The 26,612-nt window shown below is 34.5% G+C and overlaps 1 protein-coding gene across 5 annotated transcripts in view; it reads left to right on the forward strand.

Moving 5' to 3' along the window:
• LRP1B (LDL receptor related protein 1B) overlaps nt 1-26,612 on the forward strand; it is a 584,143-nt gene that overhangs the window by 378,122 nt on the left and 179,409 nt on the right. For all 5 annotated transcript variants that reach the window (XM_048952659.1, XM_048952661.1, XM_048952662.1 and 2 more), the window contains exons 9-18: nt 855-1,026; nt 2,933-3,076; nt 5,079-5,315; nt 10,279-10,459; nt 12,863-13,082; nt 14,893-15,082; nt 16,735-16,857; nt 18,724-18,864; nt 22,267-22,392; nt 23,832-23,948. In XM_048952659.1, the coding sequence (XP_048808616.1) occupies nt 855-1,026; nt 2,933-3,076; nt 5,079-5,315; nt 10,279-10,459; nt 12,863-13,082; nt 14,893-15,082; nt 16,735-16,857; nt 18,724-18,864; nt 22,267-22,392; nt 23,832-23,948 (1,651 nt within the window). The remainder of the gene's footprint in view (nt 1-854; nt 1,027-2,932; nt 3,077-5,078; nt 5,316-10,278; nt 10,460-12,862; nt 13,083-14,892; nt 15,083-16,734; nt 16,858-18,723; nt 18,865-22,266; nt 22,393-23,831; nt 23,949-26,612) is intronic.

A 26,612-nucleotide genomic window follows, 5' to 3' on the forward strand; every position in this document is an offset into this window, starting at 1 on the left:
AACACTTGCCAACAAATTCTCTTTAGCTTGCTCAGCTTTCAAAATTGCTCAATTTTGAATTTTCTAAATCCATACATCAAGCACAACCTCTGTATAATTAAACACATCATGTTTGAGCTGTCATTGGCTAATTAACCAACTGTATTTAAGTAACTTTCAATCAGTGTAGTTGTACACATTAGAGATGAAAAAATAGAGCTTGCTTGTTGTTAAGCAAGCAGTACTGTGTGACCATAGGCATATTCAACGGTAGAACACAAAAGGAGCACCATTATAGTTAGTTACTTTTAAAAAAAAAGTCTGGTGACATTGCTTTCATTATGTCACAGTGAAAAAAATACATGTAATGAACCTGTAAACTATCTGTATTTACTAATTTTATTAGTTAATGTTAGCTAATGTTAATGATGGTTACTAATTTTTAATTAACATTAGCTAATGCAAATGTATTATGTTGCATTTAAGACAACACGCAAGAGTTTTTAATTGAAAAGATGGAGAACCCATGGCATTTTAAGAATAAATGAATGGGTTTGTGGTAAATATTTTGCATTTTTTTCCCTGCTTGTTTAAGGTTAGAAAAGTTTTATACATCCCTGTTCATTTGCATCGGAACTGGACTGAGTGACCTTTAAAGGTCCCTTTCAACTCAATTCTATGATTACAAACATATGAACTAGGTTTGTGATGTAGTTTGCATTTTTTCACTGATTTTTATCAGTATATTCATAAATTATTTTGTACAGTTTGATCTGTGCATTGGACATTATTATTTGATGCTTATAAAATGTATACCTAAATGAATATCTAAAAATATTCAGTTAAAATAATGATTGTTTCCATCTCTTTTCCAGGTTAGGCATCTCTGTGGTTTGACAGTATTTGAAAACTACTTATATGCAGTTAATTCAGATAACTTCAGTATTTGGCAAATAAACAGATATAATGGCACTGATGCTCGGTCCCTTACCAGACTTGAAAATGCAAAGGAGATCCGTGTGTACCAGAAAAGAACTCAAACATCAGGTGAGATGAAAATTCCACATTCTAAAACCAGTTATCAGTTGGGTGTGTTTTCAAGGAAGCATTCTTACAGAAATATGCAGTTAAAACTTATTACTGCTACAAAATTTTCTACAACTTCATCTGCCTAGATTCCTGTGTCTTTCACTGCCTGTTTTTTTGCTTCCCTAAGCTCCTACAAAAACTGATTCCTGAGCATTCAACTTGGAGAGCTGCCAATGAGTTCTGCTTTGCGAGCTCTATGACTTCATGCATACAGCCTTTTGGGGATTTAACGCTCTCAGAGTTGTTAGGTGCCCAATACCACCCACCTGCTTGGGTCTCAGACCTTGGAGATTTCCTGCTTTCTCTGGATCTGCTTTTGACATAGAGTACAAACCTGGAGGGACTCACAATTCCTTCCCTCAGTCTTTGAGGTTGCCAAAATGAATGGAAGTTGGGCAGCTAGCCTGCTGAACTGCCAGCACAGTGGGGGAATTGGTACTCACTTTTCCCCTGCTTGAATAAACGCCATCTTTGGCCTTCAATCTCCATTTGATTCTGGAATTAGAAACTTCTAAATACTCAGAATTTTTGTTAAAATATCAATTTCAGATGTCCAGTATGACTTGAATCGTGGATCCAGTCATCTATTTTTTTCTGCACTCAGAACATCAGTATGATTTATAGGATAACAAGATCCAAAATGCTTACAGTGATATTTTATCAATTAACATATTTTGATATGACTCTAGCAATAAAATCTAGAATCCTCTTGATGATTGCTGGTTATAAAAAGCTAACACATCAATTCTGGTGATAAATGTCAATGTTATTAAACACACTGGCTGCTCTGAGAGAAGTTTCAAAAAAAAAAAAAAAAAATCTCTAAACCAGTGGAGTTTGGATGAACTAATTTTACTGTATTGCTGAAGGCACTGATTTGCAGATATTAGTGTCTGATAGAGGCAGCAAAGACTTTCTCCTCACTGTAGGCTCCCCTTGCGTATCCCTGAGGGACTCAGTTTGAACATTGGAGACACGTGAGCACAGTGTAATCTCGTGTTGCCTCCTCTAATTACTCTGTTCCTCCTGCCCTTTGTTCACTCTGCAGCTTCTTTTGTTTTGAATGGGCATGTTCGTTGCTTTTCAAGATTTGCTGGAAAGGTTGTCTGAACTTGGTGGAAATTCTGTATACCTCTAACAATACCGACCTTAAACCTCTGGATTACTTTTACGAAAGAACTAAAAAGCTTGAAGGGAAGTAGAAGAGCTAAAATACTGTTGTTCAGTTGTAGGCCAGTGTAAGGTAAAAGGATAGATCTTGTCTTCTGATCAGAATTACCTTTAAAAAATGTAAAAAGTTAACTTGACAAGCTATTCTGCTAATTTAGAGCTATGCATTTAAAACTATATCATGGGAAAGAAATTCTTTAAATTCTTCAGCAGTTCAAATGCAGGAAAAGTGCTACAAGGCTTGTTTTGTTCTTTAGCTTCTGCATAGATGTCTTCCACAGAAAGATGCTTTCTAATAGTGTTGAACAAATAGTGACCTGGGGTGGGACAGCTCGCAAAACAAAAAAAAAAGAAAACAAAACTCACCAATAAAATAAATTGAACAAAAATAAAGGGAAAGAAATCTGGCTATCTCAGGAGATTGCTGCCTGGCAAATAACTTCAGAATCTCATTAAAGCAATAACCTCCTAGAGTTGATAGCCACAAGATGATCCTTTGGATATGCCAATTTGTCTGTCTTGAATATTATCTTTAAAATCACCTTGTTATATTTTGGGAAAGATCGTGATGAAAATTCCTTTTTTTTTTTTTTTTTTTTTTTTTTTTTTCCATGTCTAAACTTTCTACACACTGAAGCATATAATTATCCTACTTCAAATGGATTTCAATCGTGCTGTTTTTCACTCTCTGCAGTCAGAAGCCATGCATGTGAGGTGGACCCATATGGAATGCCAGGGGGATGTTCACACATCTGTCTGCTCAGCAGCAACTACAAAACACGGACTTGTCGCTGCAGGACTGGCTTCATCTTGGGAAGTGATGGCAGGTCATGCAAAAGTATGTAATAACAATCAGAGAGCTTGCTAGCTGCTAATATTTCAGGGCTTAGCTCTGCATGCTATCTAACATGTAATCAATAGCAAAAGAAATCACATGGTCTGTTTTCAAGTAATGTTTTGTAACGTATTTACCTGATGCTTTATTCATTTAATCCTTTTATTCACTTAAAATGATTTTACTTGACTAGGATCTATTCACACAAATGACAATTCAGACATGGGATGCTGTTTGAAGAGTTCTAAAAATCATCATTAGCTATGTTAGTCAATTTTACTGTTTTTTCTATATACTATGCATTCTAACAATACATGAGGGCTACAATGCTGTTTAATACTTTTAGTTATTATCCATTTCTACCCACACAATCATCTTAATATTTAGAAATGGACCCTTCATGTAAACAAGGCAAGCAAGTTTCATCTGATAATACTTTGCAGCAGGAGGATTGATGTGTGTAACTGTGGTTATATCTGCCACAACCGCATGGCTGACGTGACAGAAGGATGGGGTGCCATACAGAAGGACATGGACAGATTTGAGAAGTTGGACTCACAGCCCTACAGAGAAGAACTTGGGGGTTCTGGTAGATGAAAAGTTCACTCTGAGTTAGCAGTGTATGCTTTGCAGCCCAGAAGGCCAGCAGCATCCTGGGCTGCATCAAATCAGGACTAGTCAGTAGGGTGAGAGAGATTATTGTCCCCCTCTGCTCTTTCCTCATGAGGCTCTATTTGGAATACTCTGTTGAGGATTGGAAGGAGGCCAGAGGGGTTGTGAAGGGTTAGAGCACCTCTCCTATGAAGGATGAAGGGAGCTGGGCTTGTTCAGCCAGGAGAAAAAAAGGCTCCAAGGAGACCTCGCTGCAGCCTTCCAATACATAAGAAAGATGTAGAAACACTTATTGTGAGGACATGTGTGATAGGACAACAAAAGGTTAGATATAAGGAAGACATTCTTTATTATGAGGACAGTGAGAGATTAGCCTGCTCAGAAAAGCTCCATCTAGCATTCAGGATGGTTGGGGGCTTTGGGCAACCTGGTGAAGTGGAAAGCATCCGTGCTAATGGCAGGGAGTTGGAATTAAATGGCTTTTAAGGTCCCTTCCAATTTAAATCATTCTGTAATTCTATTTTTGTTCTTTTTTTTTTTTTTTTAATCAAATGATATATTTCAGGTGAAAGGCATGCTACTGAATCCATTGATAAATGCTGGAAGATAAATGCATTTGAACATGAATTTGTCACTGTTTTCACTAGCAACTCCAATGAACGTGAAGAAACATTGAGGAAAAATAATATATTTGAGAATTTTAAGAGGTCTATTTATAGAATGAAGTATCTAAGGATATTTATAGCATAAAGTATATTGTTAGTATATCTCGGTTATTTGTAATTAAGCTATTTAATGAAACTGTAAAAATCTCTTAAGAAGGAAAAACAGATATCCGTGTTTTGTATCTCAGTATGAAAGAAATCAGTATGTCAATCTGTTGTATTCTTTCTTTCATTTGAAAGTAATTTGCTATAAGCTTTTGCTTGCTTCTGAGAAACTTCAGGTGAAAAAAGATAAAATGGTGTTCTGTATTTGCTGAAGTTTACAGTCATTTTAGATCTAATGATTTGTTCAGTTGTGGTGTACGTTACCTGGATAGATCCTAATGAATTGTAAAATTAAATGTCTGCAATGCTATATATGTGCATTTCACATTAGATATAAGGTTATTCTGTGATCTAGCATTTCTTTTCAGTCTGAACTTTTATAGAAGAGAAATAATTAGATGTAAGCAGTTCACCAAAGTAATTTGTATTTTAATGAAGGTAATGTAATTAGCTAGATTTCTTGAGTTTAGATACCTTTGGAATATATGAAAGTTTAATTTTTGGTATTGAATAATGCTTCTGCTCCCCTACTAATTGTGCCAGTTAATTAAACAGCGACTCTATTCACTGTAAAGAAGATTAGGCAACATCACTTGTTTATGTTTGTAATCTTTCTTTTGCAGGACCAAAGAATGAATTGTTTCTTTTTTACGGGAAGGGACGCCCAGGAATAATACGAGGAATGGACCTGAATACCAAAGTATCTGATGAATACATGATCCCTATAGAGAACTTAGTCAATCCTCGTGCTCTGGATTTCCATGCAGAAACCAATTACATTTACTTTGCTGATACTACCAGTTTCCTAATTGGTCGGCAGAAAATTGATGGCACAGAGAGAGAAACAATCCTCAAAGACGGTAGGAATGCTAACAGAAGATTTAAAACTTTATGTAATCTACCCTTTGAAAGCAGACCCAAACTTGACCTTGTACAAACTTGGAGTTATATTTTTTTTTTTTTTCTTACAACTTCCTATTTATTTTTTCTAAGTGCAGAGATGCTGTTTGGTGACTGCTTAGCCTATAACTTGCCACTGAGTAACTCTTTATCTCCACTATATTCTCTCAGTCGATGGGATGAATCCATAATGTAACAGTTCACTGAATTATCCCATATCCTTAAGAATGTTATGAGACTTATCTCTACAGCCTGAATCACAGTGTGGTTTCTGGAGTCTATTCAAGTAGGTTGGCAGAGGAAGACTTTCTGTACTGCAGAATCACTAGCAATAGTAATAATAATAATAATTTGGGTGATTAGGATTTTTTTCTCTGATGCATTTTCCCTCCTGCCTGGAGAAGCAATAGGAAAACCTAAGCATTTTTTGAGAATGCAAAGATATTTTTTTATCATGTATTATAGGAATTAGAAAAAATATCAGCACTTCTCTACTTTCCATGCCTCCCACCACATTGTATGGATTCTCACTGGCCAAGCATTCCATCTCTTTGTATTAAATGCTCTTTTGTTAACTAAAGCTCTGATCTGTCAACTCACCTTTTCCTTTCATAGAACTATTTCATGAAATACTGTTTCAGTAGTTCTTCACCTCAGTTGAAGGTTACCTACAATTACCTACAGTAATTGTTTCCTAGTAGAGAAGAAGGAAAAAAAAAAACAAACCCAACTGCTTTAATGCAGGGGTTGCCTTTCCTCATGATTCATAACCTACGTTTTAATCCAGCTATCTCAAAGAAGTTAGCTTCCATTTACAGTGAAATTGTTCTCTTTTTTTTTTTTTTTTTGGTATAAGATCTTTACAGACCTCAGTGTGCATAAAGGTTCTTTCACTAGTAGCCATAAGAAGCTTGGTGGTTGCTTAATAAAGGAAGGGTGTCTAAGCAAATTATGAATGCTCAGCTGCCAATTGTGTATTTCAGTTCACTGTGAATGGGGAAATACATAACACGCATCACAGAAGCTCCACATCTACTGCTGAAAGTCTTTAACCAAAATACGCACATTTCATTTTACAACAAAGTAATCCAAATGCAGAGTACAGGAAGGCAATGAATAGTATATAGACTTAAACATTGTAAGGTAATGCAAAAAAAGCATCCTTGCTGGGAAGTGTCAGACGGGTTAAGCTTGGTCAAACATGCAAGCATGAAAAAAATACATATATACATACATACTGAATCAGCAACTTCTCCTAAGTAATGTTTAATTATAATTTTTGTTGTTTTATAAATACAACATAACAAAATGCCCAAGTACTATGAGGAGTTATGGATTGTTTGATCGTGTATTATTGGTATCCCTAATACTTAAAATGAATAAAAATAATCATTGTCATTCTCCCTCCCCACTCCTTTCCTAGGAATTTAGCTTGTTAGTTAGAACTTGGAGAAATTATAACTTCAAAGTATGTTTAAAAAATACTTGTTAATGTATGTTTCATGATGTAAAAAATTAATATGGCCTCCAGCCATATCACCTCAGCTTTTATTCTTGTCAGCTCTCAAGAACTCAGCGGGGATAGATTAAATCGTTCTCTGGTGGAAAGCTACTAGAGAAAATCAGGTGTGTCAGTAGGTGGTTTAATATTTGCTGGGAACAGCATGCTGCTAAGGAGCTCTATCTGCGGTAGGTGTCACTTCTCAGATTAGAAGTTGTCATTTTTTGTGACTATCAGGTTTTGCAAGAACAGATATGCTAGCTTGAACAACACTGTAACTCAGATAATTACGGTTTGCCTACATGAGAGCCTGATCCTACGAGCTGTTGACTAGCAGTTGAGAATGCTGAGCACCTAACGCTGCTGGAGTTTGATTTCCCATATAGTTTCAGCTGTGATTTCCTATTCTTCACTTTGGAAAATAAACTGCTGTGTAGTATTGATAACTGTTAGACAGCTCACAGCAAAGCCAATCCTAGAGTTGGCAGCACAACTGCAAAAGTGGTGTACTTTCATCAGCAGCAGAAAATGCTATAATTAAAGCTTCAAACTTATTTCAAAATCAATTGTTTTTATGTTGAAAAATGGAACAAAGCAGATTTTTTTTTAACTGAATTATTATTCAGTTGGAATATCATAAGGATGAACTTGTTTCTTTCTCTCTGTTTTTTAAAGCATTTCTTTGCCCCACTGATATTGTGTGGGCCTTAGAGTTTTTTGTTATTCACTTTCCCATCCTTGCTAATGTTTACAAGGGTTAGCTTTGTGTTGAAGTAAGATTAAGGTAGGTCTATGTATCTGTGTTGGAGATCTATCTAGCTGATTGGTATATGGAAGAGTAACTGTTTTTACCTTTCCAAATCACTTTACATATGTCTTTTATTTTAGGCCATGCTAGGATACATGATTTGATGGACATTGATGGACCTAGGCCATTATGTACCCAATTACATGCTGTGCTTATAATATCTTACAGTTTGCCACATTAGTTTTAAATATGTTGTCTTTAGAAATATAAGCTTTTAAATATCTTACATGCCTATTCCATATGTATGGAGCCCACATACGACCGTTAACTATAAAATTCTGGTTTGAATTACAAATGTTAATTTTCCAGTTGTCAAGTGAACAATGATAAAAAATGGCCTTTGTTTTACTTCATTCTTTTTAAGTGTTAAGGGCTTTCCTGTAGAAAGTTGGCTCAGAATAGTGAAATCAATTTTGTTTAGCTAGAGTGGCAGAACAACCCACAGTAAAAGTAAAGAATGTATTCAAAGCTTTTAGCTAGTTAAACATAAGTGAATTTCAATTAGTTCTTATACTCTGTGTATACTCTGTGGCTGAGCTGTATTTGGCTAACTGAGACAGACTTTCACTCTCTTTTAATGAACTATTCAACTCTTGATAGATGTTTATCTAAAACAAAGTCAGTTCTCTGCTCCCCTTTGTGTATAGATAAATTCTCTTCTTTGCAGCAGCTGTGGGTCAGTCTCACGTTATTCTCTAAACTTCAGGGGCACATCGCCCTTGCCCATCTTTACTGAACCTTCTTCCATTGCAGGGGTTTATGAGTCAGTCACTAATGTAGTCTCTATTTGGACTAGATTGTCTCCCCCCAAAAAGGCAAATTAAGACCTTTGAGTTAAAAAGCTGATTTTCTTAAATGTACGAACTGTGTTCAATTTTAAATATCTATGTCAGAATACAAATGAAAATAGCTTCTGAACAAATCACTCCCCGTCTTCAGACTTCATATTAGTCTTCTCTGTGTGTTCTTAAGAATAGTTTGCTGAGATCCCTTGGGTTTCCTACATATAGGTCTAGTTTCTTATGTAAAGATGATTTACGTGATACTTTGTTGGTTCCTTTGTATCTCTCTCTTACCTTTTGAATCATAAAATGCTGAAATATTATATTAAAAAATAGAGAAGGTATCAACAACCGATGATTTGCTATTACATTGATTTTACTAATTTCTACAGCTGAACATACCGACATATGAATTGCCAAAAAAAAGTGAAATAATTATAACAGAAGAAATTTTTTTCACCATACTTCAGTTAAATAGTTTTTTTTTTTTTGAAAAAAGAACATAAATACAGAGATAATCAGGTTTCGGTTTTCATTCAAAAAACTACTTAATTAAAAATGGCAGCTGGAGATGCTACATACCTTTAAATCTGTTACTGTTCAGGTCACTGGGGTAGAGTTCAAGTACATACACACATCCATGAGTGTTTAATTTAACATAAGGAATATGCATGAGAGAACAACTACATGCTTGGAGTTACAGACCGTAGAACGTTGAAGCTACAAAACCTTTTAGTTCTAATCCTGACCTACTACTCTAAACCTGTTAACTTTTTCAAGATGAGCAAGATCATTTCTCAGTTACTTTATATATTATTATATAATATTGACAAGAATTTCCTTCCTCTCATATTAAAAAGAACCTTATCTTTATATTTCTTTTCATTAATCTGTGCTGTTACTCTACTGCCATTTTATTCAGATAGGCAATACTGATAAGGGAAAAAGCTTTAAAGTTATCATATGGCTGTTTTGCTCTGTCAGTAGCCACAAGATTGAATTTGCTTTCTGTTTTTAAAAATTGAAAACATTCTTACTGGGAAACTGTTATTTTCAAATTTTAGTGTATAGCAGCCATCTGTGACTTAATTCTTAATACTCCCAATATTATATTTTCAATGCATTTTTCTGTTTTCTAAAAGAAATAGGTTATGAAATTTAGGAAAAAAATGAAACTTGTTGCAGGGGCAGAATGTTTGAATGCATTGTAGCTCTGCTGACTTGGTAGGGAATATGATGGCATTACAAAGCACTAAAAGACATTGTTCCATTGAGAGGTTGTGGAGTCAGTTGTCGTGTTGCAATGCTATTGAGATAGTAGTGGTACCTTTTATAGACACTTTTATTGCATGCAAGTGTGTAAAAAGCCCAATATTTCATTTATTGGATATCAATCAATCAATGGTATCATCAAAAATACATGCTATGTTTTACAGTAAGCTGAAGGTTTCTATCCTGCGCTGTTATGTATATTGTGATTTACATACCTTTTAGTAGGTAAAAGTACTGTATGTTCCTATTCATCCTGGAGACTTTCACTGGTTTGTTGTGGGGAATGAAATAGTTTATTAGAGCCACAGTTAGTAAAGGTGTTTGGGTTCTGAAAGCAATATCACTGATGAGTTTGTCCCAGAGAAAATGTCTGCAAAATAAAAAACTCCCAGGTAGGAGACAGTAAACTTTAATATTGAAATTCAGTAAATATTTTTAGAAATCAAGAAATTAATCCCGCTGTATTTAGAATAAATTTCTCATTGCTGACACCAATGGATAGAGTTAAAACATGAGTGTGTAACATCGAACATTATTACTGCATCTCCCTTCTCTTTCAGATCTTGATAATGTAGAAGGCATAGCAGTGGACTGGATTGGAAATAATCTTTATTGGACAAATGATGGCCATAGGAAAACAATCGCTGTAGCCAGACTGGAAAAAGCTGCTCAGAGTCGGAAAACATTGCTAGAAGGAGACATGTCTCACCCCAGAGGAATTGTTGTTGATCCAGTCAACGGGTATGAAGTAGACTTTTTTATTTAATTCATGTGTTCAAAGTATATGGAATTTTGCTTGGGATGGGACTTTAAAACCATACGGCGATGTAAAATTCTGCAGTAGTCTATATCTCTTAATTCCTGTCAAGAATTCTTGCCTGCAGCTTTCAAAAGAATGTGCATATTCAGATACAGTTGAACTGATGTCAAGTTAATTTGAATGCGATTCACCTTTTGCTTGAACAAATTGAGTGTATAGGACCTGTATGTATTTTTAATATTAGGTGAACTTTGTAATGCTCCGTTTTGTTTCTCTCTTTGTAAGTCTCAATTTCTCAAGTTAATTAAAACCATATCCTTGTACACATTAGTTTACTAAAATAAATAGACTGATTTTTTTATTACTAATATCATGAGTTGTGGTAGAACAGATAATAAAAAGAACATGATATTACAGTGGTATGGTTGTGGTATACCTAAAAATTCACTGATCAATTTCCTTGTTAAATTCTCAGTGGCAGACTATTTAAGCAGCAAACTGTAGTGTCAATGGATAGATTTCTGTTTTTCTAGTACTAGAATGCATTTATGCTATCGGGTTTTCACTTTTGCACTTGTCCTTTAAAGAATGGAAGCAACTGTGGACAGGCTACAGTAATTAAGGTCAGATTATAAGAATGTAAAATCAGACCGTAAAACATAACCATACCTGCAATCCCTTAGTTAAATTTTCCAGCTGAGTAAATGCATGGCATGGGAAACAGTTTATGAAGATGTATTGTCTGAAAAGGACTATTATATAAAACACTTCTCTAATAAAATAACTCGCCCTTCATGATTACACTTATTATGGAAGTCTTTCCTGAGGGATAGCTTTTATTATGGCATTTTAATTATGTTTAGAAAATATTAGTCTTGAGTTAACCAATGCGGAAGCATTTTGAGATACAATTAAAGCACATTAATGTAAGCGTCTGTTACTATAAGCATGTTTTAGTTTATGACATGATAACAACAATAAGTACAGGTGAAAAGGTAATGGAGAAAAGCTCTTTAATTGCTCTTCAACACTCATGTAAATAGCCGCAAAACATATTTCTGTGTTCTAATAAAATAAATCACGTAGTGACCTGTGTCTTTAATTGAGCTTTAGGGTGTACACAGGTTTTATTATTCTGTGATGAAAATGAACATTGTTTGAGTTAAACACGCAGCAATGCTTTTAATTCTCATAGAGCAAAAATTGATCGATGTTCTTAGTATGTATTTGCAAAGACATTGAAAGAATTGGGGGAAAAAAAAAAAACCTTCTGTATGGTGGCTTGGAGCAGAGTAAACGAGTAAGGACTGTGTATTTACAAAAACCTGTGGTATATGTTGGGTATGTGAATATGGTGATACAGCTATTTGTTTTTCCAAGTTCTTATATAAAAAGCATGCTGATCACATTAGACTTAGAAGTGGTTTCAATCTCTGATGAGTGGGTTTGACATTGTTTATGTGATTGTCTTTTATTTGAAATGGATTTGACAGAAAGACTGCTTTTTTTTACTCATTTCTTTCCTGTGGAAATGTGGTGACTTTGAGAATTTTAATTACAGGACTTGAAAAAATAGTTCAATTAGAAAAGTAACAAAAATAAAAAAGTACAAGGTATAATCTGTAGTGTCCAGTATACAGTATCTCAAAGAAATAATCTGAGCTATATACTTTTGACTTTCTGTGATGCTTGCTTTTTTCTAGAGTAGCACAGGTACATTTATTTTTTGGTGAGGGGTCAGTTATTCACACTACTGTTTCTTAAGCCATAAAACTATGATAAAATTACTTAGCATATACTTTTCTGATGCTTTTTCTATTCATCTATATTTCTCAATGTTTTTGGAAGAGACAGACTGTAATAGTTCTTCAGTGATTTGACTTGTTTCATGTAAAATGGGAGATACACAGGACTTCAGAGTTATTCTGTAGCTATTAAGCTAGATTATGATTAGTTTGTGTATTCTACCTTTTGGAAATATTAGGCATGGTTAAAAAAAGGCAAATTAGTCTTAGCCAAAAAAATAGCAGTTGAAGTTTGAACTTTATGGCAAAGTTAATAAAACGCTGGTTCAAAATTCAATGTTAAAATTCCATGTTATGTTAAAATTTTGGTGTGATTAAATAGGGTTTGAAACAATTATTTCACTTCTCATGTAAGTCCATTTGCATTCATATAGTTCATACGTTATGAAGAAAAAAAACATTGGGTCAGCATTCAGTGGACATATGGAAAGTTTCTATTGATACTGACTTAAAAACAGCAATGAAAAGACAATATTGCTCTGATTTGTGGGGGTGCTGTTCCAAAGTTCTGTAAAAAGTCTATAGTATTATTCACATGATTAAAATGGCATCTGAATGTTCATTTCTGTAATTTAATAGCTGGATGTATTGGACAGACTGGGAAGAAGATGAAATAGATGACAGTGTGGGAAGAATTGAGAAGGCATGGATGGATGGCTACAGTCGGCAGATTTTTGTAACATCAAAGATGCTTTGGCCGAATGGTTTAACTCTGGACTATCATGCCAATGTGTTATACTGGTGTGATGCCTATTATGATCACATTGAAAGAATATTTTTGAATGGAACTGAAAGAAAGGTAAAAGAAAAATACTGCTGCTTTGCCACAGGCATGCTTTTTCTTTGGATTTTATTGCGTTATGTTAAAAAATGCTTTTCAAGCTTTTTAAAGTCTGCGTAACCCTGCGGCATGTCCAGTGTCATCTCTGCTGAAACAAGCAATGTTGGCAGTCTCCTAGAGGAGAATATAATATAGATCAAAATTTTCATCTTTGCTTTAGAAAGTGACACAAAAGTTCTTTTTTTATTAATTTATTTTTCTCATGGGAGAATGAATTGCATTTTGATTGATTCACCGAGCTACAAGGAGCTTTACAGTAAAATAAAACAAAACATCACTTTCTTTTGGCTCTGCCAGAGTGAGGCTTTCATTTAACTTCACTGGGTAATCTGCTTTCAATGAGTCCCAGCACCCCATTGGAACATTTGTGGTCCTGTGCAGAGAGGAAACAACAAATGCAGTCAGTAATTGTTGTAGTGCTTGATAATGGCTGCAGTACCTAGATACAATCTTTATAGAAGTTCTGTGTTAATTTTTAGAAACAACAAGAGTAGAAGAAACATATGGAAAACAGTTGAAATGGTCTGGAATTGAATAATTTGTGAGAGGTATAGCATCTGTTTCATGAAATTAAGTGCCTTGACAACTGAATTTTTTGCTGTACCGTGAATAGACATTAAGTCCATTTACATCTATATAGACTTTTTAACAAATCTGTGACTTCATTTCCATTCTACTCATTATTTCCTCTTTATGATGACCTTCATAGGGCCAATATGCAGATCTTTAGATCTCAAAGTACTAACTGTAGGTATGGTTCTCCCTGGGACTTGTCTCTGTATAATTACACACTTCTTCAAAAATCATTTATATTGGGTGATCTGCTGTTAAGTCTATGCCAATGCAATAGTGTTGCAGTTTGTCACAATAGCTTGGCTGGGATTTAGATTTAATGCTTTTGCTCCAATACATCATGGTCCTGTAAAGGAGGCAGGAGGAGGGTGAATACACTGGGAGAAAGACATCTTTTAATTAAAGATCCTTGTCTACTTGCAATGCTAGACATGTTGTGAAGTTCCTGGATAGAACAGGTCTAAAATAGTAAATGCAGCTGCCGTGGATTACATATGGATTACTAGTGAGAGCTGATGGCTTTGCCTCCCACCATAACTGCTGAATAATAAGACCCTGTTTTCATAGGCTTCACATGAGGAAAAATGGCTTTATTATTTTGGGAAGAAACTGTGGCATGTGTTTAGCTTCTTTCTTTTTCTGTTGCTCTCTCTTTTTTTCTTTTTAGTTACCACAACCCAAAATAAATGAGAATTTTTTCAGAAATCAATAATTTGCACTTTAACAAAAACAAGGTACTCATACTGTTTTTTGCTCTTGGTGGAAGCAGAAATATTGAATCAAAACCTAGTTGAAGTAATAATCACTCCAAAATATTGGATTGAGATGTGTGTTTACTGCAGAAGATGACTTCAGCAACATTTTACAAGAAGCAAATATTTGATATACTTAACGTATACTGAAAGTTATAAACTGCCATGCTTCCTTTCTAGGGAAGAAGATAGATGTTTACTGAACATAATAATTGAATGGTTTCCTGCATTCCTATGCTTTATTTGAGAGAACCCTCTTAAAACAAATGTATATGAAGTTTTGAAGTTAGTTTTTTCTGCTGTTGCAGAGATCAGCTCTATGCTACTTAATTTTAGTGCATTAAGTTCATATGTTCGGCACAGTGCTCGTATCAGTTTTCCTTTGTCCTCCTTTATGTCCTCTGTAGTGCATTAGCAAATTTAACCTGACCAATTAATTGCAGGTAATCTACAGCGGAAAAGATTTGAATCATCCTTTTGGATTATCACATCATGGAAATAATATTTACTGGACAGACTATATGAATGGATCTATTTTCCAGTTGGATCTGATCACAAGGAATGTGACACTGTTAAGAAGTGAGAGACCACCTTTGTTTGGGCTTCAGATATACGACCCCCGTAAACAGCAAGGTATTAATAAGATATGATTTCTCAAAGATCTATAACAAAAGGGCATTTTCCCTCCTAAGCTTGCAATACTTTGGAAATAATGGTTGAATAATGATAGGAAAAGGAATATGATGATTGTGGCATAGCAAAGATACTTCTTAATATTTCAATCTTGTAGTTACTGAAAGCAGTGAGACAAAATAGTATTTGTAACTGTATTTCTTTGTACTTATTGGCATTTTCCTTGTGCGTGAAAGAAACTGAAAAATATAAAATAGAATAGATAATATGTATGCATTGGCTCATACACAGAAAATACCTGATTGCATTTACCTTTTCTCAGGGAAAGTTCGTAACTTCTTTTGGCCTTTTTTTCTTTCTATATCTTTTTCTCCCTGGTGTCCATCAGCACCATATGACTTAGCATGCTGAAAGTACATGGTAATGTTATCTAGAATCCAAATCAATGGCCTTTGAGAGTAGTGGAAAAGTGGATTCTTTATATTGCTTGTTTCAGTAGAGAAATAAGATAGAAGGCCATAGATGAGCATGGATGGTGTTTACAAAATGCACACTGTTTAATTTACAGATTTGTTTTTATGGAAGAAATTTTGGGAATCATTTATTATATACATTTATTATATTCATTTATTACATACATGAGTGTTGAATAATTGCTTTCTTTAGTGAAAACATAGTTGTGGTTATAGTCTGCCACCTCAGATGGAAAGCATGAAAGTAAGCATCAGGAATTAGTATAAACAAAATACTGTTCTAAAAGTTTAAATAGCTTACTGGGCTATCATTTTTGACATCTACTGGCAGAACAGTGTTTCCATTTCCATAGATCCTATAGAAAACTGGAGACCCTTAAGCGTTTTTATTCCTGAAACATTTGGTTCTGTGAACAAAATAGAAACAAAATGGAAATTTTCTTATTAATCTCATTGCTGCTTAGTACATACACAACTTTAAAATGTACTTTGCTCAACTGTAATAGCCAATATACTGAAACTGTTTCATTAGGTGCCTCACAGGCACCTTGTTCCAAGGCTTTAAAGCCCAGTTATATTTTCATAATATGGTCACTAGTGTGCAGCAGTTCTTGTTAGGTGATTAGAACACCTGGCAGCTGTCAGTATCTTCACGTGAAGAGCACATGGTGTTTGTGGAGAAGCAACAGGGGGGAAAAAAGTTGGAGAAATAGCAGAATGTGTCCAGAAGAAGTACCGTGATATGAGCCTAAAACTCTGCCTTCCATAGATATTGTTATACTTCTAATTTCTGTTTTCTTCCTCTTTTTTAAGTCTATATTTGCAGCTGCATTGTTTTAGCATGTGCGGCTGCTGGTATACTTCAGACTGTTTCTACTGAAACTACTACATGTATGGCAATCTGTCAGCATTTGTACCTGTGACATATTTAATAGCCTTTAATACTTGTTCATCTTCTGAAAGAAATGGCATAGAATCTGGTGAACAGATGGTATCATTGGCTTTTATTCTTTCAGCTTACTGCAACCTGTTTTAATATTAAAACTAATAATAATGAAACTAGGAGAATAATGAGTCCCTAATAGAGAAGAAAATAAATGTAAAAAGGTATTCATGTGCTTACATCTCCTTATTCTAGCATGGCTGTTGATTTTAAAGTGACTTTTGTTGCTTTTACAGGTGATAATGCATGTCGTGTTAACAACGGAGGTTGCAGTACTCTCTGTTTAGCCATTCCTGGAGGCAGAGTTTGTGCCTGTGCTGATAATCAGTTTTTGGAGGAAAACAGCACAACCTGCACAAGTAAGCTGCTTAAAGAATATATGGTTTGATAGCACTGTTAAGGGATAAAAACAATTCTCAAAATAAATTGAAAAAAGCTCTTCTCCTTTATAGGATTTTGTGATTTTCATAGGGCAGAGATATTCCTTCAATAAAGATTCTAATTGCAGAAAGTTTGATAAACACAGTAAAGGATTCTTTTCATGTAAAAGACAGACAATTAAGCATACAGTATTTGAGGATGAAATGCCTGATGCAATAAGAGACTTTGATGTTTCAATTGTCTCTTTCACAGAATATTAGAAATATCAGAATTTCATGACAAATATAAATAAACTAGTTTATATATCAGATTATTATGAACTAAGTATCTCAAATTGAAATCTGGCACAGAAAATTTTCATGTTGAATATATTCAGGAAATATGTGAGGTATATATTTATATGTATATCATACACAACTCATAAATTATGCAAATTTAGCTATCTTTTACTTTTATCTCTTGGATATCTTCATTGAAATGCCAATAACATTTTCAGCATTCCTAATAAATGTGGGAATAGAAATATTATATGATAGTATATGTAGAAATACATTTTTAAATATTTGCCTTAGCATTTTTAACATTAAAAATTCTTATTGTTCTTCTGGGTCTCATTTGTCATTTCCCCAAGTGCAACATGTAGAACTCTATGTAGATCTGCAGGGATAAGCCTATAAGAGCTGAGAAAAGCATAATGACTATTTCATGACATGTTGAGTACTGAGTTTGCAATTACCTTGAACTTGACCCAAGCACATGGCTAGTAGAGCCATCACTGTTGCTGAAAAAAATGTCTTCTTAGGAAAAGAGGTTAGACACCTTCAGATCTGAATCAAGCAGGTTTCCTGGTTTTTTTGGTGTTTTGTTTTGTGTTTTTTTTTCCACCACATGTCAGCACCCAATTCTTTTCAAAGTTCTTGGGGTTTCTGATTGGGTCTTAAAGTAATGTGTATTTTACACATAAAACATTTTGAACCTCATGTTGAGAAATGTATCTATCTGGATTTATCAATAAGCTTGAGGCTTCCTACTTAATTCTACCGCAGTAGATTTTTATCTTTTCATATTTGAGAATTTATACAGTGCGTAATGCAGGTGTTGCTTGGATACAAGAATCAGCTTTTCAGTTATCATTCTCTAGACCTTAAATGTGCACCAGAATTTTGAATAGTCTGTAAGATATTTTTTTTTCTTTTCACCATCAGCAAAGCATTATAGTATTTTAAACTGGTACTTTCACACTATCATCTTAAGCACAAATTTAAAATTTAAAAAAAGTCTAAATGGCATTCTGAGTTCTCCCATTTATTACAAATGCGTGATCTCAACTCAAATCTGCATGCTGCTGCAGGCTTTAGGTGGAATTGCTTCAAATATGTGAAGTTTATGAAATACTGTTTTGGTAAGTGATGTAGTGGAAATGCTAAGTCACAGTTTGAAGCAGTGATTGAGCACCTGGTAGGAAGGCAGCACCAACCTGGGGAGCTCAGGTGCAAGCAGTGTACCTTACTGATTGGAAGGGGTGGAGCCAGGATACACCCCTTCCCAGATCTCATGCAAGGGTTGGCACTGGGGGCAAGGGTATCTTGCTGGAGATCCCTGCCTACCTCTGAGGTCTTCCAAAGGTAAGCAGCTTCTTTCCTTTATTTCTGTACTTGTGGCTATTGTGTTTGAGCAAGTCCTTACTTGCTGCAACTTGGGACCTTGCTAATCTGCTGTCAGTGCTGTGCTTTCCATCGCATTATGAGTGGTAACAAAATAATTTGTGTATCTATACGTGTAGATGTAGGATTCTGTTGTATCAAGCTGACAAGTTATTTGTGCGTCTTGGTTATATTTTGTAGTTAAACATGGAGAAATGCCACCACAGTTGTGCAAAGCCGAACAGTTCCAGTGTAACAATAAGCGCTGTATCCATGATCGCTGGCGCTGTGATGGAGATGATGACTGTTTGGATGGCAGTGATGAGCATGCTGACATTTGCTGTAAGTATTTTTTTTTTTTTTTTTAATGTTTTAATCCGCGTTTCATGGAAACCAAGTAATACATGCATGTTAAATAGGAGTCTGAGGAGAGCCAAACACAAACCATAACCTTTAAGTCATTCATATAACTTATTTTACTGAGTATAGTGATATTGGTATTTATAAATAACACTCATGTACTTGTTTCATAGCATAGTGAAAGAGTAATGGTCAGTGGTCTTTGATTTTGACACAGCAATGGATTGGTCGTCTGTGGATATATTTGAAACTCAGATTTGCATAGTCCTGGGGTGCTTCTAGCTGACCCTGCTTGAGCAAGAAATTATGCAGTGTGATCTCAAGAGGTCCCTTCCTACTTGAAATGTTTCTGTGGTTCTGGAGTTTTTGTTTTCTTTTGTTTTAAGAAAACCAACATAATACTTTCAGTTTCAGCAAGATGTACTCTTATCTTTAAAAACATGGTTTTAGTACAGTCGTATTATTGTTTGTTTGTTTCTTTGTTTCACCATAGAGGAGTGCCACTACTGAAATGAAAAATGCTAGAAAGCACAACAATTATGTATCTGAGTCGTTCCTGCAGGCTACCTAACCTACAATAAATTGAGAGCTGAGGTGGTGAAAATGTCTCTTTCCGTTCTCAGATCGTTGCAGTGATTACTTCATTTTTTCTATACCAAATTTCCTCTACAAAAATGAGAATACATTATTTCTTTTCCTATCACTTGTAGATGTAAAGATCTGATACACTCTTACTCTATGCATTGTTCTGTGTGTCTGAAAACTTTTCTCATGGTCTCTCATTCTTGTTTCTTTGAGACAAAATAACTTGAATCTGTTTTTTTGTTTGTTTTTTTTTTTGTTTGTTTGTTTTTGTTTTGTTTTTTAATTCCTTTTATTTTTTTCCCCAGTACGTGGTGGTGGTGTTTGTTTTGTGAATGTTGCCAAGTGAAAGTTGAGGTTGGGTGTCCAAAATTGGATGCCCAACTTTTTTGCTGAGTCCTGCAGGAACCTGATGAGGATGAGAGTAAATTAACACTGATAGAAATATTTTTACATCCTTGGGTAAATCTCGCGCATTTCGCTCTGGCTTGATGCTGTTGATGCACGTTTACCTGGTGAACCTCTGTTAAAACTTCTTCTTGATGATTGTTACATGTAGCCAGTTTTAATTTTTTTGTGTTTATAAATTTTGATATCTCCGTGAAATAGACATTTACTGATTTAAATCTGAATTCTTTTTAAGGTGTTTTTTTCTGTTGGTCTGAGTTGCATTGAAACAATAGTCAGCAGTGCAAGGGATTGTTAAACAAGGAGTTAACTAATAAAGACAGCGAGAAGGAAAATCTTTTGACAACGTTGACTTGATTCTTATTTCAATTAGTGTGATTTAGGCTAACTCACTGATGGAAGCTTTTGATACCCAGAGGATTTTTACAGATACAAATGAAATCGTACAGTCCCAAATCCGTGTATGATGCATGGTTTGTGTCCAGCATGTTAACAGTGATTTCTTTTCATCAGTTACTATAGAAACTTCAGTGGTTCTTCTGGAAGTAGTCCGGAAGGTTTGCAGTTATGACTGGAATGTACACAAATTTTAAACATAAATAAGTAAAACTTACAAACCATTTAAAATAATGTCTATGTCTCTATTAACAAAGTAAGATTTAAGGCAAGTCTTCATGTTTGATTTTTATCAGATTGTTTATAACACAAAGCTTGGTTGCTTTATAAGTACTGTGAGACTTGGAATGCTGTTCTGCTCAAATTATTATGTTTACTTCCAATGATATTTTACCCTCCACATAAAACACTCATGAAGGGTTCATGTGCGATTGGTATCACACTAACTCTCTGTTGTTTTCAGGAGGCAGAATAGGTAAAAGGTCAAAGATAAAAGCTACTGAAATGTCAGGGATAAGCCTGCAAGATGTCCTTTCATTTTAAATACCATTTGTTTCCAGATATATGTTAAACTTTAAAAAAGAGACCAGAGTAGGTGGATAAGAGCTTGGGATTTTTGTTTTTAACTGGGTGTTTGAAACTACTTAGTTTACTGCTCTTGTGTAGGTGAGTGAGATCTTCTAAGAATAGACCCTGTTACTAGTATACAAGCTGAACATACATATTTGTTACCGCTAGGAAAGCAGGCCAGTTGTATGTACATAACTTGTATGCTTTCGAAGTCTTCTTGCCTCTAATGATATTAGGTAGCTAGAAAAAGAAACGGTTTCAATAATTTTTAGTTAATTCAGATTTACTCTAATTTAAAATAGCATGTGCAGTTAAATTTTTGGGATAGTTGGAGCTGTATTTGTTATTTCACCTAGTGTCACATAACAAATGTTTGCCGGCATCTATATGATAACTTGGCTCATGAGAGAGCAGAAGTCAGCTGCATTTTTTTGCAGTTCAGGAGATATTTTAATTTCATAATTTTAAACCTACTGTGAAAATACTATCTATTTGTAACTAACTCATTGAGAACTTATATGTATAATGTATATATTTTTGAGGATTTTTTATTCGCAGTATTATTTACACGGATCATAATTATGAACTTGATAGCAAAACCATTGCACTTGATGGGTCTGTCTACCGTATTGTTATATTTTTGCAGCTTGAATCCTTATGTCACTTTTTTATTGTATTAATTAAAAAAAAAAAACCTAATCATCCAAAATTCACAGCCCTGATCCACCCCAGATTAAAAAAAAAAAAAAAAACCCTGAAGAAAACATTCTTTCCTGCTTTATTCAAGATGAACATAAGCCAATATTGTTCAGCGTTGCATAATGCAAATTGTGACATGACCTCTTTTAACTAGTGTGATGGATATGTGTATTCAGATTGTCAGTCATTTGAGTGCCATGCTCCCAGGCATGCATTCTATCACATACATGGTACAGGCAATAAAATTTGTTTGTTTTAATGCATCCTTTGTGTTTTAAGCCTGTTGAATCTCAGAGATTGTGACATTCTGTGATAAACCTTCAACTCAGGTGTTTAATCTATAATATGTTACAGATATGCGGGTTCAACCTTCCATTTGTACTATTTCAGAATCGGAATTTTACCTCTTCCCTTTTGATATCTTTTTGTCTGTAGTTGTAAACTGTTGCTATCCTTTATCATTTAGTGGTTAATAAAAGAGGGTCTCCGTAGGAATTTATTATGTATTCTTTAATTACTATGTACTCTCTAATTATTGGAGTTCTGTTTAAGTACTTCAGTATTTTTTTATTGATTCTATTGCTGAACACTTCGTGTCGTGATGATGATGATATATCAAGGATAACCATGCTAACTGCACCACCAGGGAATATTATTTAATACATTATTTTCAGCTTATTTTCTCTGATTGTTTTCTAAGGAAAAAACTCTGCTGTCTTTTCCCCCCAGTCAATCATAGTTGTCCTGAGAATCAGTTTAAGTGCCAAAATAATCGCTGCATTCCCAAGAGATGGCTTTGTGATGGAGCTAATGACTGTGGTAATAATGAAGATGAATCAAATAAAACCTGTGCAGGTAAAAACTTTACTTAATTCCAGCTCCATAAGCAATTTTGTGCTGTACTGAACCAGTCAGCTATTAGTAATCTGATTATTGTCATTTTAAATTAATTCAGATGTTGATGCCGCTAAGATGGAATACAAATTGTATTTTACTTCATCTTTGTGCTTGATTGTGCTTTCCAAAGTAATTCAGCACTTAATCTGTCCATATGGGCTGACTGTCAAAGTACTATTTAGGTACAAACTTGTTCCTGCTAAATCTTTTTTGGCAGTTAGAATTGTTCGTTAACATGCTCTGATGAGTAAATTTTATTTTGTGCTGACAAAAGCATAATTTCTTACTCAGTTTCCCCTTGGTACCTTGAAAATTATTTTCATTTGTAATTTATTTTCTGCGTAATGGATTTTTAAGGAAATGTCAAGATGAAGATTGTTCATTGATACTACTGCAGTAAATCATGGAGTTCCAAATCTATGATGTTTACTTCTTGTCAGTGGAGTATGCTAAACAGTCACTGAATGTTTGCTGTACAAAATATCAGACATCAGTGGCTGTAGGCTCTTTAACTGAAATGCAGCGATAGGCAGCATTGCCATAAATTCCCAGGATTCGTTTTGTTTGGTTTAACTTCTCATGTATGGAATGATCAGTTCATGGGTTATTTGTACAGTTTGTAAAAAAAAAAAAAAAAAAAAAAATTCTCTAGCTATGTATCCCTCTATGTAGCTCTAGCTGTAATCTATAGAATCCACGTCACTATCACAGTTATTACAGATTGTGATACATATTGATGTCTTTTAATATTCAGGTTTTGTAATCATAATATGTTTCTATTTCTGTTTTTTTTTAGTGATGAGTTCACATTTTGAATAAATACAGTTATAGGATCAGCTTTATATGTTTATATGTATGTAATTGCATAGTATAATTTCTTTTGGTGATATGTTTCATAAGAGGAAAGGCATACATCATGTACTTCAATGGATCATTATGCTTGTGTATTTACAAATGGAAAAGTGAGGCCAGGCACACTGCATGCACTGTTTGTTTTATTGTGTGTAAGTATGACTCTCAGTACGTCATTGTTTATAGTAGGAAATACAGGTATTTTTTTAAGCAAGTAAATTTCCAATTGTACATTAAATGTTTTTATACCCTGACTCACTTCAGCTTTAGCGCTAATCTTGTTTTATCAAGCATTACTGTTCTTCTACTGACTAATACTGTGTATTCACACTAATAAGTGTATGATTCAAAGATAGGACAGAGTTCTGCAGATTTCAATTTCCTCTGAAATCAAAGAAGGTGAATGATGTTTAGTTAAAGTGAAATGAGGAGCCAGGCCAGGAGATACCACCTAGATTTGTGACTTCTACATACAGACTTGAACCAAAAGATCTAACAGATTTAGTCCATTTCCCTTGCATTTTTGGAGTGTTTTGTCTTGACAGCAAGAACGTGTCAGATCGACCAATTTTCTTGTGGGAATGGACGCTGTATTCCAACATCTTGGCTGTGTGACAGGGAGGATGACTGTGGAGATCAAACTGATGAAATGACATCCTGTGGTAAGTGAATATTCCTTTCCAGTGGAAAACAAAAGAAGCAGTAAATGTGTAAATGAAAGTGGCTGATAGTGCGTGCTCCATGAAGATAGATCTTAAGGACTTCAGCTGTGAGAAAGTCTATGGAATAGGACTCATTTAGTGAATTCTGTTCATCCATAATCCATTAAGTTTGAGTTCTTCGTGACTGGCAACCAGCTAATACTAATTAGTTGAGTTTGTTGTTACTTTTTAAGGCCATACTTCTTACTATCTCTTTTTTATGGCTGCATTCAAGATTTTTCAAGATACTTATACATATATATCCTGTTTTTCATATTTTTCTGGGAGTATTAACCTTCTTTCCCTTGACTTGTTTCACATTACTTTTTCCCTCTCACTGGACTCGCTTATCTTACACTCTCTTAAATTACTCCATTCTGTGTAATGATGACATGACGCTTGATACTGATAGGTTCTGTTATTAGCCATACCTTGTGTTCTTGGGCAGCTCATCAATTCACAGATCTTAATGTTCTCTTTGTAGTTTCTTTCCATGTGTTTTATATAGTATATTCTGTCAGCTTATCTGGAATATTTATGCAGTTCATTTAATTAGTGTTTATTTCACTCACTATTTACCAGTTGTGTCAAACTTTACATCTATTATGTACTTGAGGATGTTGTTCATTTATTCCTTAGTGCTGTGGCTGTACAGATATGTTAAACATATATTTTTCATTTTTTTTCTTGTGAATTAATGGCTAATGAAAGGTATTCTAACTATCAAAGATACTTAGCTACTCAGATTTCTTCTACAAAACAGTTTAAGATGCTTTTTTTTATTCAGTGGTTTGATTTTTTTTTTTATTTTTTTTTTTAACCATTACAAATCATATTTAAGTGCACCAGTTCTTAGCAATGAATAACTTTTGGATCATAATGGTTCAAGAAATTGTGTGTGCTTATGTTAGTCTATAGCGGCAGTGAGCAGTACTGGAAAAAATGATGCGAGTATCTAAACACACTTTTTCTTAAAATACAACCACATTTACTAAGAAACATGACATTTCTGAAGAAAGATTGAGAATAGAATGTACTTCTTTTTTTTCTCTTTCTTTCATAACGGAAATAAGGCTTAAGATCATGTTTTGTGTCCATCAGTATATTTGCCATACCATTTGCACTCAATCACCTAAGAGTGAAGAAAGTATCAAAGCAATAGAGCTTTTACAGGACAGTTGGATAGCAAAGAGAAACAAGATTGGTGTTCACATTGTGGAGAAACTTCACTGTGAGCTCAAGAGGCACCTTTGTTTTTTTTGCCTGTCTGTTGGGGAGTCAGCGCAGGGATGGCTGTGAAACAGCTTCAGGAGGTGCATCTCTGTGACAAAGGGAAAGGGAAAGGACTGCTGGGATGGCCTTCAGGACAATGAGGGACCAAAAAAGAAAAATTAAATAGAGGAAAATTTGTAGAAAAATATTGGAAAGCTAAAAATATAAGAAAACAAACAAAATAAAAGTTCATAGCTTTCCCTGGAACACCTAAGGTATATATCTATATGTAAGTACCATTATACTTGAACATCTATGTTATTTGTATCAGAACAGATACTTGATTGTCACTGTAAAGTGTTCCTCTTAGAAAAATCTTTTTTCTTTTTAATTTATTAACAACATAAAGCTTTTTAAGTGTGATTGACAAAATATTATTGCTAAATTTTCTTGCCACCCCTTTCTTATATTGATGCAATAAAACTAATTGTTCCAATCTTATGATGATCTTCTTGGTGATCTCTGAACTTTACTATTTAATGTAGCTGGTTTGTTGTTTCATGTATGACTTTTTTTTTTTTGAGGGCAAAATCCTCCTTGACTGGCCATAAAAAATTATTTACACCAAGGACAGCAAGGGACAGCATATCTAAATCAGAGGTTCATTGACTAAAAATCTGTAGAGACATTATGGTTACTTGACATATTTTAAAAGTGTCCTGGTTCTTGAGATCTTGAGGTCAAGTTTTAGTTTTATGTTGACTCAATTATGAAATTGTAACAAGGCTAGAAGCTTACAGCATCTAGTGAGATACACACTTGTTGATTTCTTGCGATTTTTTTTGGCTGTTTTTATGTAGCTGACAGGTGTATGCACCATTTCAGACATTACTTTCTGTTGCATTTAGGATGTTCTTTGTAAGAATTTCCAGCCTGAAATTCTTCCATGAAGGAAAAATTTGCCTTTACGTAGCAATACAGGTAGATTGTCCTTATTGTTGTCTTTGATTTACGTTAGGTATCTGATGGGTTTTGAGAAGCATCTTACTTTCTTAATGGTCTGTATATAGATTAGATTTCAGGCTGCTCCTTACTCCCTTCAGATGGTTAGACTTCCAGATTATTTCCTATGAGTTTCTACGTTTTATGAAGTGTGTCTTGTACTTTCCAAATGATATAATGCAAAGATTAGTTGGCATTAATGCACATACCTTTGTCATTGATTTCAAAAGAAAAAATTGGGAAAAAATCAAGTTGTTTTATGGAGAACATGTTAGGCAATTATGAAAACGAAATGGTAACGGAATATTGGATGAGTCTCTAAGGATGATTATGTCTTAGTTTTCTACTTTTTTTTTTAATGGGAATACACATAGGAAGTGATTGTAAATACTGACATTTTGATTTTGTATT

The sequence above is a fragment of the Lagopus muta genome, chromosome 8 (genome assembly GCF_023343835.1).
Source record: "Lagopus muta isolate bLagMut1 chromosome 8, bLagMut1 primary, whole genome shotgun sequence".
NCBI classification, from domain to species: domain Eukaryota; kingdom Metazoa; phylum Chordata; class Aves; order Galliformes; family Phasianidae; genus Lagopus; species Lagopus muta.